This window comes from Ixodes scapularis, unplaced genomic scaffold (genome assembly GCF_016920785.2).
Source record: "Ixodes scapularis isolate PalLabHiFi unplaced genomic scaffold, ASM1692078v2 PGA_scaffold2__306_contigs__length_199485367, whole genome shotgun sequence".
Lineage (NCBI taxonomy): Eukaryota > Metazoa > Arthropoda > Arachnida > Ixodida > Ixodidae > Ixodes > Ixodes scapularis.
In genome coordinates this window covers 97,054,959-97,071,025 of record NW_024609857.1, presented here as the reverse complement: position 1 = coordinate 97,071,025, position 16,067 = coordinate 97,054,959, and the positions used below count along the sequence as shown (strand labels likewise).

The window sequence follows — 16,067 nt, the reverse complement described above, 5'->3', positions numbered from 1 at the left end:
TTACAACTTGAGGAAGGCGGGGCGTGATGAGTCCAAAGCAAATTCGTATCGTTCTTCAGTCGATGACACGGCGGCGTTAGCTAATAAAAACACCTGACAACGGATAGCGAAGCAAGACGCTTAAGAAATAAGATACATCATGCGTTTCTGAAGCTGTCGGTTACTACACTGTCTACTTTTTGACGCAACACACGACAGGGGCTGACATCCGCACAAGTGGAGAAAAAAGTTTACGCCCCGCACCGCTTATATCACGTGGAATTCGAGAGATAATCACGGCGGTCCGCCCTCTCCTCCCTGGCTGCACAAGCCAACGGATATAAGAATCCGGACCTCCCGCAGCAAGAGCTATAGATCTCTCGTCTGTTGATTGAGCACCATGGAACGCCACGTCCTGCGCTCGCCCTTTTCTCGACACCCGCTGGACACTGAACAGAACTTCGGAGCCTTCATACTGGACAAGCTCCGAGCGTACCCCCATTCGAGATTCGTAAGTCTGTGATTTCATCACACGCTGAGCACCGGATTACTTCACGCTGAAACGCGGTCCATTGCAATTGCGCTTCATCGGAGAGCACTTGATAAGGTCGAAAGGAGCACTTCGAGCGTTTCTGATTACGAACGTCCTCGATAACTGTTCTTATCGTTCAATTAATTACTGACATGCCTGATTGCATCATCGCGTTCTGAGTGCAACTTGAAGATCTCAGAAAGTATTTGTTCGCATTTGACACATGTAACAGCTCTGAGGTCCTTTTACATAGGCACCAGGCCTTTGTTACTTTAGCCTGTTGCCTTTGTACAAGGGTGATTCCACGTCAATTCATGCAATGATGGTCCGGGTCATATTTTAGATATTTTTGTTAAAAATATATATGAAAGCCATGTTCTTGGGAGGAACATTCAGCTAGATATGAACGCCGTAACAATTTTTTTCGCTGAGATATAAAATAGAGAAGCTTGAGGCGTGGAAATTGAGAATAATTCACAATGCTACTTTACACAGTCGTCATTTCCTTATCAAACCTTTCACGGCACCATAACTTTTTTAATAGGTTTTACAAAGGTTATACAACACACACATAAAAAATTAGATATATCCATAAAATATTTCATGCAAACAAAGATATCAAACATGGCACAAAAACGCGTTTTAGAGACATATTCACAATTTTTTTGCAAATAAACCATCTTTCATAATACTTCACAAAACATATCAAAATGCGCGTATTTAAATATTCTTTACGAATATATAAAGATAATATGCCCACCCTTAAACATATTATTGTTATCAATGCGGAAATTCGGCTGATTTCTCAAAATGTGGCAAGATTGGGCGTCGATATTTAAAAAACTCCATCTTTTATTTTCTTTAAACTTCCCTTGGCACTTTGCAGTAACTTGAACTAACCTGTGATGGCAAAAGATTGAGTAACATATGACCTCCAAGCGGGAAAAGCTACGACAAACCATCACTCGGAGCGAGACGACGTCTTCGTCATAGCGGCTTTGCCACACAGCACCAAACGTTTTGAGCGTTAGTTATGGCATGTATTTTATATTATTAAAATTCTTTTTTTCATAAGGGCTGAGTATTAGTGACGCGAAAATGGACTTTGAGCTGGAATACCATTAATTAGCTTACAATTCGCAGGAACAAAACGGCCCCGCTGTGCGAATTTGCTAACTATGCATAGATAAGCTTAAAACTCTCAGTTATGCGAGTGGCCATGAATACATCCGGCCTCTCGGCATATGATGACTTCCACAGATGAGAAGCCTGGATTCCTCTCACAGGTTTTATGGTGGTCCACTCTGCTTGCTTTACCGCACGAAACTCTCGAACCCGTTCCACAGACATGTTGAACATGCAGACATTTGTTACTTTTTTACGTAGCACTTCCACAAAGTCTTTAGCGGTGGCAATCGTTGAGTTGAGCGAAGATCTCAACTTAGTGAGCGTTGGTTTTTCCACCTACTTCATCACAAGCGCTTTCTCCGTGTCCAGTGGCTGAAAAGATCCATCTTGCCGAAGAGTGCGGCTTCCGAGACAATTCGTGGAATTGGAAGCGATTCTTGAAATGCGCCGCCGCTCCGTCTGATACAAAAATTATTTAAAAAAAGACTGGGAAATGAACATTAACATACTCTTTTATGGCCTATGTGGCTAGAAAAGCGTGAGCTGTGTCATGTGTCGTGTACCATCGGTGACAACGGCAAAGCTTTGCGTGCCTTGCGTGGATGTAACCACACTTGTGGAGAGAGACACTTGAGTTTTTTTTTCAATGAAAACTCTGCACTTCGGTTGGAAAGAGTACTGTCCATTTTTCCGCAAATTCGAAGTGGAACATCACTGCCTAGGGTGGTAAGGCGGTTCTTGTGTCATGTATCAGGCTTCGTTCAAGGTCAAGGATGTAAGAATGCCTCATATACTTTTCGCTCTCCTATTGCCACAGGAAGGCAGAAGTGTCCATAACCTTTTTGACGAGTTCGCCAGCGTCCCATAACGCGAAACAGATCTCTTCGTCTTCGTCGAGATGAAGCGACTGCAGCGAGATGCTCTGCGTTTTTGGGCACTTTTCGCAACGGCGCAGAAAGCAATCGTTCTGTGGAGCGCAGAAGAGGTAGATGCGCTTGAGGTCGTCTTCAGTAAATGTCTTCGTTGGGGCATTTGTTATTGCCGTTAAAAGCAACTGAAAATTGACGCAATATATGCATGCGCACACCTCGTGCTCGGGACTTTTTTTTTTTACCCATTTTGGTCGTAGGGAATAAAATTTGGAGATGCCTAGTTCGGGTTGGGGATGGTCCTTCCTAAACAGCTGGTAAGTTTCCTTAATAGAGCGGGTCATAAACCTTTTTACGACTTTGAACATGTCGTTGATCATGGCTTTGACGACGTCCTTTTTGTCGGGGCTTTGAACAGAGCATGCGAGGTCGTCGCGTGTGTAGTACTCAATTGCAACCCCCACGTCTTCGGTATTCGCCTTTTTCCCCATGTAGGGATCAGGGGTTGCCCAAACACCACCTTTGCGCTTCAGTTTTCATGTTTGATCAATCATGTAGGCAGTCGCACCCGACACCAGACACAATATTGTTTTCTTCAGGATGATCGGTGGCAGAAGCACGTACAATCGCTTGCGTTCCTGGTGGGAACTACATGCCTTCAGCACTTTGCAAAACGCCTCAAACCACTCTGTGCAGTGCTCACAACTGTCTTCGAGTTCGAGAGTTTCGTGCGGTGAAGCAAGCAAAGTGGACCACCGTAAAACCTGTCAAAGGAATCCAGGAAACTCATCTGTGAAAGTCATCATATGCCGAGAGGCCAGATGTACACATGGCCATTCGCACAAGTGAGAGTTTTAAGCTTATGTATGATGCATAGGTAGCGAATTTGCAGAGTGGGGCCGTTTTATTCCTGTGAATTGTAAGCTAATTAATGGTATTCCAGCTCAAAGTTCCTTTTCACGTCACTAATACTCACCGCGTATAAAAAAAGAATTTTAATAATATAAAATACATGCCATAACTAACGCCCAAACGTTTGGTGCTGTGCGGCAAAGCCGCTATGACGAAGACGTCGGCTCGCTCCGAGTGAAGGTTTGTCGTAGCTTTTCCCGCTTGGAGGTCATATGTTACTCAATCGTTTGCCATCACAGGTTAGTTCAAGTCACTGCAAACTGCCAAGGGGAGTTTAAATAAAATAAAAGATGGAGTTTTTTTAAATATCGACGCCCAATCTTGCCACATTTTGAGAAATCAGCCAAATTTCCGAGTTGATAACAAAAATATGTTTAAGGGTGGGCATATTATCTTTATATATTCGTAAAGAATATTTAAATACGCGCATTTTGATATGTTTTGTGAAGTATTATGAAAGATGGTTTATTTGCGAAAAAATTGTGAATATGTCTCTAAACGCGTTTTTGTGCCATGTTTGATATTTTTGTTTGCATTGAAATATTTTATGGATATTTTTAATTTTTTATGAGTGTGTTGTATAACCTTTGTAAAACCTATTAAAAAGGTTATGGTGCCGTGAAAGGTTCGATAAGGAAATGACGACTGTGCAAAGTAGCATTGTGAAATCTTCTCAATTTCCACGCCTCAAGCTTCTCTATTTTATATCTCAGCGAAAAAAATTGTTACGGCGTTCATATCTAGCTGAATGTTCCTCCCAAGAACATGGCTTTCATATATATTTTTAACAAAAATATCTAAATTATGACCCGGACCATCATTGCATGAACTGACGTGGAATCACCCACAAGGATCACGAACCTGAAAGCTTCTAAAGAGCCTCTTAATGAGGTCTGAGATCCTGCAGAAAGCCTCTGTTACAAAGGCTTGTTGCCTTTTTACAAGGACCCAGACCTGAAAAGCTGCTAAAGAGCAGCTTAGGGGTACTCCGCCGATTTCTTCATGGTCCCCGATTTGCTTGAAATTTTGCTAAACTCGCCAAACAACATCGCCAAAATAGTATCCAAAATATTAGGTCAAAATAATTTTTTTTTCATGAAGTTATTGAATTTACAATTTTGGTCCTCACCGTGTTTTTCAAACTGAAAGTCTCTACTAGCAACAACAAAAAAGTGACGTCAGTGGAAGTGCTGGGGTCCACTCTTTGGACTGTAGAATTTGTTCCCAACTGATTCGAAGCAGTTTCATGTGTCAAATGAATACTTTGAAGCTCGCTCCAGACCCCGCGCTCCAGCACGGAACAAATGATTGGCATATTCTATTTTCTAGACTGTTCGCCCGACTGGCAAGCTTGCCCTCCACTGACATCACGGCACTGAAAAGGGCGGGTATATTTGAATGTTGGTTTTTGCATCATTTTCATTTGCGGATTTCGCAATAACTATTATGAATTTCACGATACTAAGTAGCATACCAGAAAGGGTAAAGGCCGGGGAGTCAGAAAATATAGTTAGTTGAGGTAGCTCAAAAATCGCCGGAGTACCCTTAACGATGTCTGGGATTATAATACAATGGCAGCATGCCTTTGATTCAAAGTCCTGCTGCACTCTTAAAATGTTCGAAGCTGCCCAGTTTCTAGCCTAGGACTCCCCCCCAGTGTATACCTGGAAAAAAGGCCTTTGAAATTCAATTTTAGTTTGTGAGTCTGAGAACGTAAGCGATTTCGTAAGTTTATTGAGCTGAAGTTGGTGAATTTCAGTGACCACTGAGTTCGAATTAATGCATTCATGAGTTTGAATCAGTTCAAATGAGGGATTCAAGGGGACTGCGGCCGTGAGGCTGACTGAGTGTTGAATTCGTTTTTATACCTATTTTCGCGTCAAGTAGTCCCATAATTGAAAAGGTGTTGCTCCACGAGGAGCGTCACTAATTTCCCCTTTTCTGGGGCTAATTAGGATGCACGAGCATTTAGAATCAGCATTTGGTTACTTTATCAAAATCTACAAATTTTAAAAAACAAAAAGCGTAATCCTTTTCCTTAACTTTATCTTAGGAAGAACTGCTTCGCATAGCAAGTTAGCTATGCACTAAACGTGCTTTAGTCTTGCGCCGACAACATGTTTAGTGGCAAGTTAGGGGATAAGGTAAAAAGGTATTGATTTAGAGCTGATTTCGTGGGATTTCGATATACATTTGGGGAATCCTGGAAGCCTGAGAGACTCGCGAAGTAAAGAGCTGCTTACTGAGGCGGTGCCAGTTACACTCCAACGAGAGAAGCGTGTCATTGCTGTTTTGAAATGAAATACTGCATTATCGGGATTTTGAAAGTTTTAAGCGGGAGACACATGCGCGTCGAAACTCTCCAATCCGACGGTCGGAGCCGAGAGTTTTCGTCGCACCGCAGCGTCGAACGAGGGCTCCTCTCCGTCCGGCTCCGGCATGCGATCGACTTGCCAGATATTTGCCGCACGGCTGTCCGATTGTCGGAGGGCCGCAGCCAATGGCAGCACGGATGGCGCGAACGTCATGTTGTCACGTGACTTTCGGACCAATCGGGAGAGGAGGTGCTACGTGGCCCGTTGAAGCGGATATGGCGGTGCGCGGTGCGTCACGCGACTCGTCGTTGCGAAGGAAACGGACGCCATCGAGTTTTCCTGCGCGCACTAAACGAGGGGGCGCTCTGACCCGTTTGTTTTCCCCACGCTCGGTGTTTACTCAACACAAGGCCTGTGCACATGCCAACAGGCCTTATGGGCATGGCCGTGTCATCTTCTACAATAGAGCGCGGGGCACAGTTTAATGTAAAAAATACTAACAATCGACGAAGCGACGTTAAGTGCCGGATCTATCCTCAGAGAATGCGAGCTTGACCCACTTCGGCTTTTGTGCTGAGCTGGGATCGTGCATGCTGCATTGTTCATGCAGGCCGTTGTGGAAACAAAAGAGCCCCTGCTCCCCCTCGCCGGAGAACACGAACTCCAGCCGAGCGCTGACGCCGCGTTCGGTTATGTCGGCCGAGCGCTGCGTCATTGTATTTGTTGTCCCCATCCGTGTAGTTGATAAGTTAACCGCTTGGGGCGTCACGGTCTGTCCTCCTCCCCAATAGCAAGGACGGTCTCGACCGGCCTTCTGGGACCGTTCGAGACCGTCGAAACCCGATTACATTCCGTTTCACCTTACGATGGACAGCAGCGGACGCTACGATCCATTCCAATGCCGTGCGATTGTCGAGTGAACTTCGAGAGAGACGCAACAATGCGTGGGGTGCGTTATCACGTGATCTGTACGCAGTGCTCGCTTCGCTGGGATGGCTTCTATGGTCCGCTGCGGTCCGTCGTGATTAAGTGATGTTGAACAGGAAAGTAACCTCACGTAAAATCTTCAGGCATGCACACTCTAATGGAATATATTAAATATGTTTTGTTTGTTTTGAAGTAAAAACAAACCACGATGCGAGGGGAGAATAATATTTTTGGTTTCTAGGCTAGGCGGCGCAAGCTACCGCCCATTATAAATACATACATTATCATTCATCCATCCATCCGGTTAAAGGATACTAAGAACTAGACGGAGCTGAACGGAACGACGCGTCGGAAGCGTATGTGTCTCGAACTGTCGAGTGCGGCGAGTAGGAGCAGCGGTTCGAACGTCGGATCGGAAAGTTTTGACGCGCATGTGTTTCGCAATTTATACCAGCAAGTCAGGTCCCCTGCGCGGACCTCGCTTGTTTGTGTTGGTGTTGCTCTCACCGTAGCAAGGTCAGGGGGCAGGGTGTCAACAGCGGAGCGCAGCTGTTGGTTTGTCGTTGCAACAGCGCGCGCGACCAATGGCGTTGCACCGCGCAAGGGGGGGGGGGGGGGGGGGCGAGATTGTGGGCCATCACTGCCATCTTCCCCCCCCCCCCCCCTCCACCCGCCCCCCTTCTCGGCTTGGTTGGAACGGGGACTGCACCGTAGAGAGAAGAGTAGAAACTGCGTATTAGTGCCAAAGCTCCTTCATTGCATTTGCCGGAATGCCTAAGTCAAACGATTATTTTTCGTAGGGTACTTAAAAATGTAAAATGTAAACGTGCCCTTACCTCAAGTTACATAAATCGCTCTGCAGAAATTGAACATCAGATACTGAAACAACAGCCGGTTGGTTAAACAGGAGAGGGAATATAGGAACAGTGATCTAGCTGACTTTTCCGAGTTCGTCGTCGGAGGCACGGCCCAACGGACACGAGTAAAGCCCCTCGATGTTTCTGCGTTTGTCTTTCAAGTATACCGTCAAATGCCCCAGTGCACGACAACACAGTCGTTAATAGAGGTTAGAATCCCTCCCGGGAGGAAGCTACAAAGCGAAAATAATATCCTACATGAAAATGTTACTTGGCCAATTAATTCGCGCATGCGCAAGTGTGTTTCGCTTTCGCCCGGCAAAAAAAAAAACCACTCGGCAGGCCGTTTCCCAAGGAGCGGGAACCATGAATACGCACTGCGGTCTGACTGGCAGGTGAACGGCAGCAGCCACGCGAGCTGGAGCTACGGCCAGCTAGCCGGCCAGGTGCGTGCCGTGTGCGGAGGCCTGCGGAGGCTGGGCCTGGGCCTCGGGAGCACCGTCTTGCTGCTCAGCCACAGCGGTGCCGAGCTGCTGCCGGCCATGCTTGGGGCCGCCTGCGCCAACGTGGCCGTCACTTTCGGGGACCCCGACTTCGGCGTCGGTGGGTCAACCACGTCGTCCAGCTATGGCGCCTGGAACGCGTCTCCGGCTAGTGTGCTTACTGCGTCCTAGAAAGTGGTCATGCTCTGGCCGGCAGCGATCCTTGCAATGTCACAGCAGTGGCAGTGGATTTGGCAGACACCTGTTCTGCTGCAGGACGCTCACCAGCTTGATAGTCCACGGATGATCCGGCAGTAAGCAGTTGGGACGCTGCGAGGACAGTGACAGTCGCCTTCACTGGTAACTTTTACAGTGACGTCTAGCACCAACCGCCAGGATCGCAACGTTAGTCAGCATGACACTCGGTCGCTCTTGTGACGCCATTTGTTACCCCATCGGGTCCCCGTTTGCTGTACGGGCGGCATAGGACGTTAACCACTCAAGCCTACGACGCGTTCCAGGTACCGTAGTAGAGCTGCGCGAGCGTTTCACCAAACTTTCAAGAGAGAGCTTTTACACACCCGCAGTCCGTTTCAGGCTAAGAAAAGTAGGACAGCCTCCTCCCACGATCCCTCCACTCTAGTCACTTTATCGGAGCGAACGCTGGAGAGGAGGAGGGTGGACCAATGCCAACGCGGCCTAGAAAACAAGGCCGTAGTACTCCTTCGGTGACGTCACGGGCTTTGACTGATGAACGCCGAGGTACTGTATGGAAGTGAGCGAATCACGAGTGTATTTGCCGTCGGAACGAGTTTTAGTGGAGAGAAACCCGTCTAGTGAGCTGAAAATAAATATATGAGCAACATTTAGGCTCAGAAACATGTTTTATTCCCCAGAAGGCGGTCAATCGCCTCGTGGTACGGCGAAAAAAGAAAGGAAAAGAAGAGCCTTCTAGCGTGGTGGAACTATCGTATGAATGACGTTTTGTAATCAAAACTTGTTTTGTTAGGTAAAATGTCAGCTAAACGATTATTCAAACACAAAATATGTTCAACGGTACGTAGTACTATTACTTTGCAAAACTATTGTCGTCAATTATAATTCAGGGGAAAAAAATACGGGACAAAAATACGGATATCATGACTTCTCGAGTCTGATATGAATTGTTTGTTTAAGCAGTAAGATGGTGCGACTATCGCTGCAAATGGTGGACTTAGTTTATCTTGACATTGACCCGAAACTGGAGCAGGAGGGAAATACTTGTACAATGGTACAAAAAACAAACGGGGACATACACGAACCTCAGCTAAATTATTTCTTTGAACCATCTTTGGTTCATACAGATCCACTGCGCAACAGTACTGATAAATGGTAAGGGTAAACTGCCACCAGCTCGCCTGGGCACCGTGTTTATATCCGTAGACTTCGTGTCCCCTAACAATAGTACATAGTACTCAGCTGCGCACTCGGGTTTCATTCCTGAGCTTCAGTAGACTTATTTATCAGAAAAGTGTACGAGTAAAACGGCTCTCTTCCGCCACGAGACAACTTTTGCAGGAATACGTCAGCTTCATCACGCTCGCGCAACACCTAAAAGAGCACTCTCCAGGCTGCGGCTGCACTTGTCACCTATGATGTACTTGTTGAGTTACTTGTTGCACTTTACACTTTTCCAATACAGCTAGTTTCGCAACACTGTTTATGTGTAAGAGGAGCAAGAACATCGAACCTAAACACAAGTAAACTTGTGTTTAGAGAACACAAGTCAGACTTTTATCACACAGCGCTGACAAAAACTGTTATTATTTTGGCCTTAAATACTTGGTGTACATCATCTTTAGTGCTACATAAGTGTTAACATATGTCTCTAAAGTGGAACTAAACAACGATGCTGATACGATATAAAAAACAATTGTGTAAACTTAAACACAGTAATTAAAGTCTCGCAACTTCAAGCATTTACATCTGCTGCTGGAGAAGGAAATGGGGTATTTCTCACCTTCAAGATAACTCTCAGGTATCAATAGCGTATATTCCATAAGGTTTGAGCAGGCCAGTAATATCACAGACAAGCACATAGGCACAACCGAACCACATGAAGTCACATCCAAACAACAATTCTGCAATCGCGTCTTGCCAACAGCGGCATCCCTTCGCTTCTTCTTTGAGTTCGGGTCTTCGCTGAGGGTGTGCACAGTTGACAAGTTGATCGGGCATCCCGGGAACTACGACGAAACTATACTTCCGTACGGGTGCGTGCCCGGTTGCGTCGTCCACGTGAGGATTCTCCCGGAGCTCTTCAGCGTCCCTGAAGTGAAGCTCGCACACCTAGAAAATGATAGCGAATTCGTATAAGCAACGGGAAGCTCGAGCGAAGAGGCTAAGAGAGCGAACAAACGAGCGAATGTAGCGTGCATCCGTCATTTTACGAACTAGAAAACTTATATATTGGTGAAACGCCAAAGCCGTGGGCCAAAGGAGAGCTGTCGTACACTCGTTCCCGCAAAGTAAATGATACGTGCGATGGCTTTGCTAAGGACAAAGCGCGGCATGCTTCTCGAATCTCGAAACGTTGAAATATTCGCGAAGCCACATGAACTTGTATTTTCACTCTTGTGTGTCTGCATTTCTAGATACTTTGCGTTCTACCAGGGCAAACAATGACCAGGGCAAACAACGAAAGAACAGGAAGTTCTCACCTTGGGTGGCCCGAGACGGCGAGGTTGTCCCGCGGGATCGCTCGTATCCAAGCACCACGAAAATCATTCTCGTTCAAGAATCTGAACACTTTCACCCTCGGGCCTCCGGTGTATACCTTCCTCGGCACCGAGGGACACAGCATTTCAACGACATCGATATGCCGTTGAAGACAACGAAGGCAAACAAGCGCGCACGCTGGATACAACGACGCCGTGAAGACAATGACCTAGACAACTCATAAAAAAAGGAAAACGTAAAAGCGTACGCTGCTTCTTATTGAATAGGGAATTGTAGTAGAGCGTCTCCGCAGCCCGCTAAGCACCCGGATAGCGCTCCGTAATCCGCCACAAGACCTTGAACTATGCAGACAAGGCTGGCAGCGCGCTTGCGCAGATGCACCGTTTTCTTCGTGGATACCGTAGCGGAGGAGAGAAACGATCTACTACAACTCCCTAATGTTGAGTGCCGACGCATGCGCAGTCGGCATCCCGACGGCGCCCAGGCGCCATAAAGTCGATGCACGGCACAACCGCGTGACTCTCTGGGGCAAAGGGGTGGTGCGTCGCGTTAAAGCCGACGTCTCGAGCAATTTGAGCCTTCAGCAGTCCGCTCTGACGTAGTTCGACTTCATCGCTCCGAGCGCTCAGGCTTTGTATTCTAGGAGGTGTTGCCAATGCGACAATCATGCCGGAAGGAGAGTTTTTGGGGAAAGGCTTTTCCTGCTTTTCTTAACCCGCAAATGAACTATGCGCCGAGAAAGTGAAGGAGAGGAGGAGACGAGAGGTGAAGTCAGAACGCCGATCTCTGATTGAAAGGATTAGGGGGTAGACCTCAAGCTACCTGCCTTCGTCGTCAATGCGCTCGCCGAACGCGTTCGAATGCGAAAGCCAAACACCGGACGCTGGCATTCGGCGTTCTGACGTCCCCTCTCGTTTATTCCTCTCCCTCAGTTTCTCGACGCATAGAGCCACTACTAAGCTTAGTGCATAGGCACTCCTTTCGGTCTGCCTATGCAGTGCAGAACGGTTGCAATAGACATGCTCCAAGACGTGCAGCGCCGTCCGCGGCGCTGAAAGGTATGCCGGGAAGTCTAGGCACGGAACCGGTTGTAGCAGACCACGAAGGCGATGGAGAACGCAGGCGAGAGCACGTGAGCAATTGCGCTGCCCTCTTTCTTTCTCGTTCTCCTTAGTACGTCGTGATACATGCTGCAGGGACAAGCAGGGACAGGACTTCGCGCGTGAATGCCTGGTATTTTTTTTCGATGGTCTAATGGCAACCGTTTGGATTGAAAGATGTGACTTCCGAAGATTATTTATTTATTCATTTATTTCCAAATACTGCGACCTCAACGGAGGTCATTGCAGCAGTGGGGAAAAAGAACAGAATAAAGTACAAAAGGGTGAGATATGCAGAACAATATACAGACAAAATCACCCTAAAATTAACGGGCATGGAGGACTTTTAAGTTTGTACTTTATTCTGTTCTTTTTCCCCGCTGCTGCAATGACCTCCATTGAGGTCTCTCGCATATTAATTGAAAGTATTGTGGAAATTTATGAAACAAAAGTATCATAGGGGAGCATAAGAATCGACCCGTCTAGGTTATTCCAAAGATTTATCGTGCTCTGGAAAAAATAATTTTGAAAACAGTTAATGTGAGGCTGAAATGAAATAATGTTTAAAGGATATAAATGTCTTGCGCGTGTGCTAAGTGAGAAATAAATGAGGTAAGTAAGTTTAATGGCACAATCCTCGTTAACAATTCAATGTAAAAGTTTTAGTCGCTGAATAGTACGCCTGAAGAAAAGACAATCGAGCCCTAAGAATGACATGGAGGTTGACGGTGAAAAATTGCAATCAAACCTTCTAAAAATAAATTGAACGGGTTTAGTCTAGATAGAATTAAGCAGATTAATATCTCCTTAATATCCACGAAATGCTGTATGAGGGGGAGGGGGGAGAGGAGGTCCCAGACTACGGAAACGTACTCTAATATAGGCTTAATAAGGCTTTTATAAGCTAGTAACTTAACATGTTTGGTCAAAAATTTCAGGGTTCGTTTAACATATCCCAATCGTTTAAGGGCACGAGAATGGATAAAATTAACGTGCTTTCCCACTTATGGTTAGGTGCAGGCACGTAGCCACGGGGAGGGGGGGGGGGGGCATGGGGCCCGGCCCTCCCCCCCCCCCCCGGAAGTCTTACATTTTGCTGGGACTTCCTCTCCCCCTCCCCCTCATACAGCATTTTGTCATTAGCAGCCCCCCCCCCCCACCCAAAAAAAAAAAAAAAGATCTTGGCTACGTGCATGGTTAGGTGTAAATATATTTCCTAGTTATTTAAACTATTGAACCTTATTTCAAATTATCTCGTTACACCCGTAGCGCAAGATTAAAGGTGATTTTTGTATTTGTAAACCTCATAAACACAGTCTTTTCAAAATTAATATCCATTTGCCCCTTCTTGCTCCAGTTAAAAAAAGCGCACGAAAGACTCATTAAGCAGCTCCCGATCATTTACGGTACCAATATAGTTATAGAGGACACAATCATTGGCATAAAGACGAATTTTAACGGCTCTATTTTCTACAACATCATGAATACAAACAAGAAATAAAAGAGGCCCTAAAACAGATCCCTGTGGAACTCCTCAGCTAATCATGGCATCTAAAGAGATAACATTCCCGGCAGAAACAAACTGTGTTCTGTCCTTTAAATAGTCGGCAATCCAATTAAGTAATAACAGATTCTTAAGTATTACTCTCAATTTTAAAAACAGCTTTGAGTGGGAAACTTTATCGAAGGCCTTCGCGTAGTCAATAAAAAGGGAATCAACTTGGCCTCTTCTACTTAAAAACGATGAAACGTCGTGCGTTAATTAAAGGAGTTGCGTGGTAGTTGTAAAATTACGACGAAAACCATGCAGTTGAGGACAAAGTATGTGATTACTTTCAAGGTGTTCACATATATGCTTGTATATTATATGTTCTAGGAGTTTACAGGACGGTGATGTAAGTGAAGTCGGCCTATAAGGAACTATTGTAGCTGATTTCCGAAGCATGGGTACAGTAACAGTTGAAAGAGACTTTTCAAAGATAACAGTCATGTATTGAGATGTCCAAGAAGAATAGCGATGAAGAAAAAATTGGGAATACTATCAGGGCCTGAACTCTTCTTGCAATCAAGATTTAAGAGTAAGTTATGTACACCAGAAATCCTGATTACAATATTCGATATGTACGAACTAAAACCATCATCGTGACCATTATCTGGAATAAAGAGAGATCGAAAACATTCATTAAACTCATCTAAGACATCCTCTGGATCGGTAACACATTGGTCATGGATAATAAAGCGTTGACGTAAATCACTTTTAGGAAGGATGGAACTCCAGAACCTGGCTGGGTTGTACTTCATAAACTGAGATAAAACAGTATTAAAATAATATTCTTTCGCTGCGGCCATTTTTTCAACCAAAGAGTTTTTTTTTTTTTTTAAATTGGAAACGATTAATGTCCCTGGATTAGAACTTTTCTTAATTTTCTGACTTCTTTTTACACAACGTGAGGCCTGCAGAACTTTTCTGGTGATCCATGGATGGGTTTGGTTGATTTTCTTTTTTTTTTTGCGCTAACAAGAACAAACCTTGAAATACACCCTACCGAAAAATCCGGTATAACTTTTCGCTATCCGGATTATGGAACCGGAAATCTATCTGGATTCTATCTGGACTCTATCTGGAATTTAGGTTTTCAGAAATTATTCTTTTGTCTGCAATCTGGATTTCGGGTTTCCAGTAACAAATTTCCGGTTCCATATTCCGGATAGTGAAAAGTTATACCGGATTTTTCGGTAGGGCAGTTATTAACTATGGAACTAAATTTGCAATACAACACATTAACATCACAGTCACGACTTGATGATTTCAAATCGTCCGAACAAAAGCATAGTCCATCAAGTATACCTACACCATCAGCTCTATTCAAATCTAAAACAGTGACGATTTCAGCGCTAGAGTGCAGAACACGAATGTTTAGTGTTACCAGAACTGCTTTATAATCTGAAAGACCATCTATGACACTACAATCATAACCAAATCGTGTAATGCTATGACTAAGAAAAATATGGTCAAGAATGGAGACATCTCTGGTACGATCGCTAACAACTTGATCTAAATCAAATGATACAGCAAAGTCAACGACTGCATTACAAACCGTTCTGTCACGACAACCAACATTTAGCGTTTCCCAATTTATATCGGGCACATTGAAATCGCCTGCCAAGACAAGACAAGACAAGACTCGACTTGAAGAGCAGCGGAAGCCTTGAGCGATTGACTGACAGCCAACGGAGTGCGTGAGTGGTTATCCGTACCCACGTGATGAGCATGCTCTAGTCCTTCGGGAAGGACAAAGTCGGACTTTGGCGTAGGGAAGCTTTCCCACCGGCAAGAAAAACGGACGGAAGCGGATCGCCGCGCTTCATATGGCAAACAAAGGTCGCTTCACGCCTTCTTGAAGTGTCCTGTTCGGACAGCCTTTAATAATGTGCATCTACAAAGTGTAGAGCCTCTAGTTGTCGTCTTCTCCATAGCGCGCATGACGATTGTGCTATATTCACGATTCAAAGTAACGACAATTCAGCCTTCTTGTTGCTTAGAATCATTGTTGCCAGATATTTGAATATCTAAAATAGCGGGAAACGGGTGGTTGGTCGCGTAACATTCACATTTGACTCCCGCAGATGTTATCGTCGACCGGATGGAGCCCCTGCAGCCGGACGCCATTTTCTGCGAGCCTAACGCCTTGGCAAAGGTGCTGCGGGTCCAAAAACGACTCAGATCCGTTAAGGTGAGTATGTAAATCACGTAGCTGGGAGTGTCGCCACGTTAGAGTTACTGGAAATTCGTATTTTCTCTCTTTTTGTACGTAAGACAAAAAAAAAAATATACGGCGCAAACGGCATTTAACGGTATGCAGCATACTCCCTAAAAACGTGTGCAAGGGACGGGGTTTGAGACGCCATGCGTACGAGTTCTCGGCGTCGGCACCGCTACGTCGGGCCCCGTGATTTGATTACGTCGCGGTGTTTTCTGCCTCGTGCAATGACGTCGCCTCGAATACAGCTGGGAAGTCCCTATAACAGCTATCGCCGAAAAATGCAAGGCGTCTACCTTTTCGCAAGGCACTTAGGAGGACCAGTCGCTGCAAGCTATGAAAGGGGCTGGGCGAGTGACGGGACTGCAGATCTCTTTACACAAAATAATTTGTCTCCGCTGGGATACTGAGTATGATGTATGCACTTGAAACGTCAAGCTCAGTGTCATAAGGTCTAAACCAAGCAGCGCCTGGTGATTCGCCGACC

The 16,067-nt window shown here is 45.5% G+C and overlaps 1 protein-coding gene across 1 annotated transcript in view; it reads left to right on the top strand.

Moving 5' to 3' along the window:
• Positions 1–339: 339 nt before the first annotated feature.
• The window catches only part of LOC8034065 (4-coumarate--CoA ligase 1), a 35,133-nt gene continuing 19,405 nt past the window's right edge, over positions 340–16,067 (top strand). The window contains exons 1-3 of the mRNA XM_029984097.4: positions 340–490; positions 7,915–8,122; positions 15,447–15,553. Of these exons, the coding sequence (XP_029839957.3) occupies positions 380–490; positions 7,915–8,122; positions 15,447–15,553 (426 nt within the window). The 5' untranslated portion in view covers positions 340–379. The remainder of the gene's footprint in view (positions 491–7,914; positions 8,123–15,446; positions 15,554–16,067) is intronic.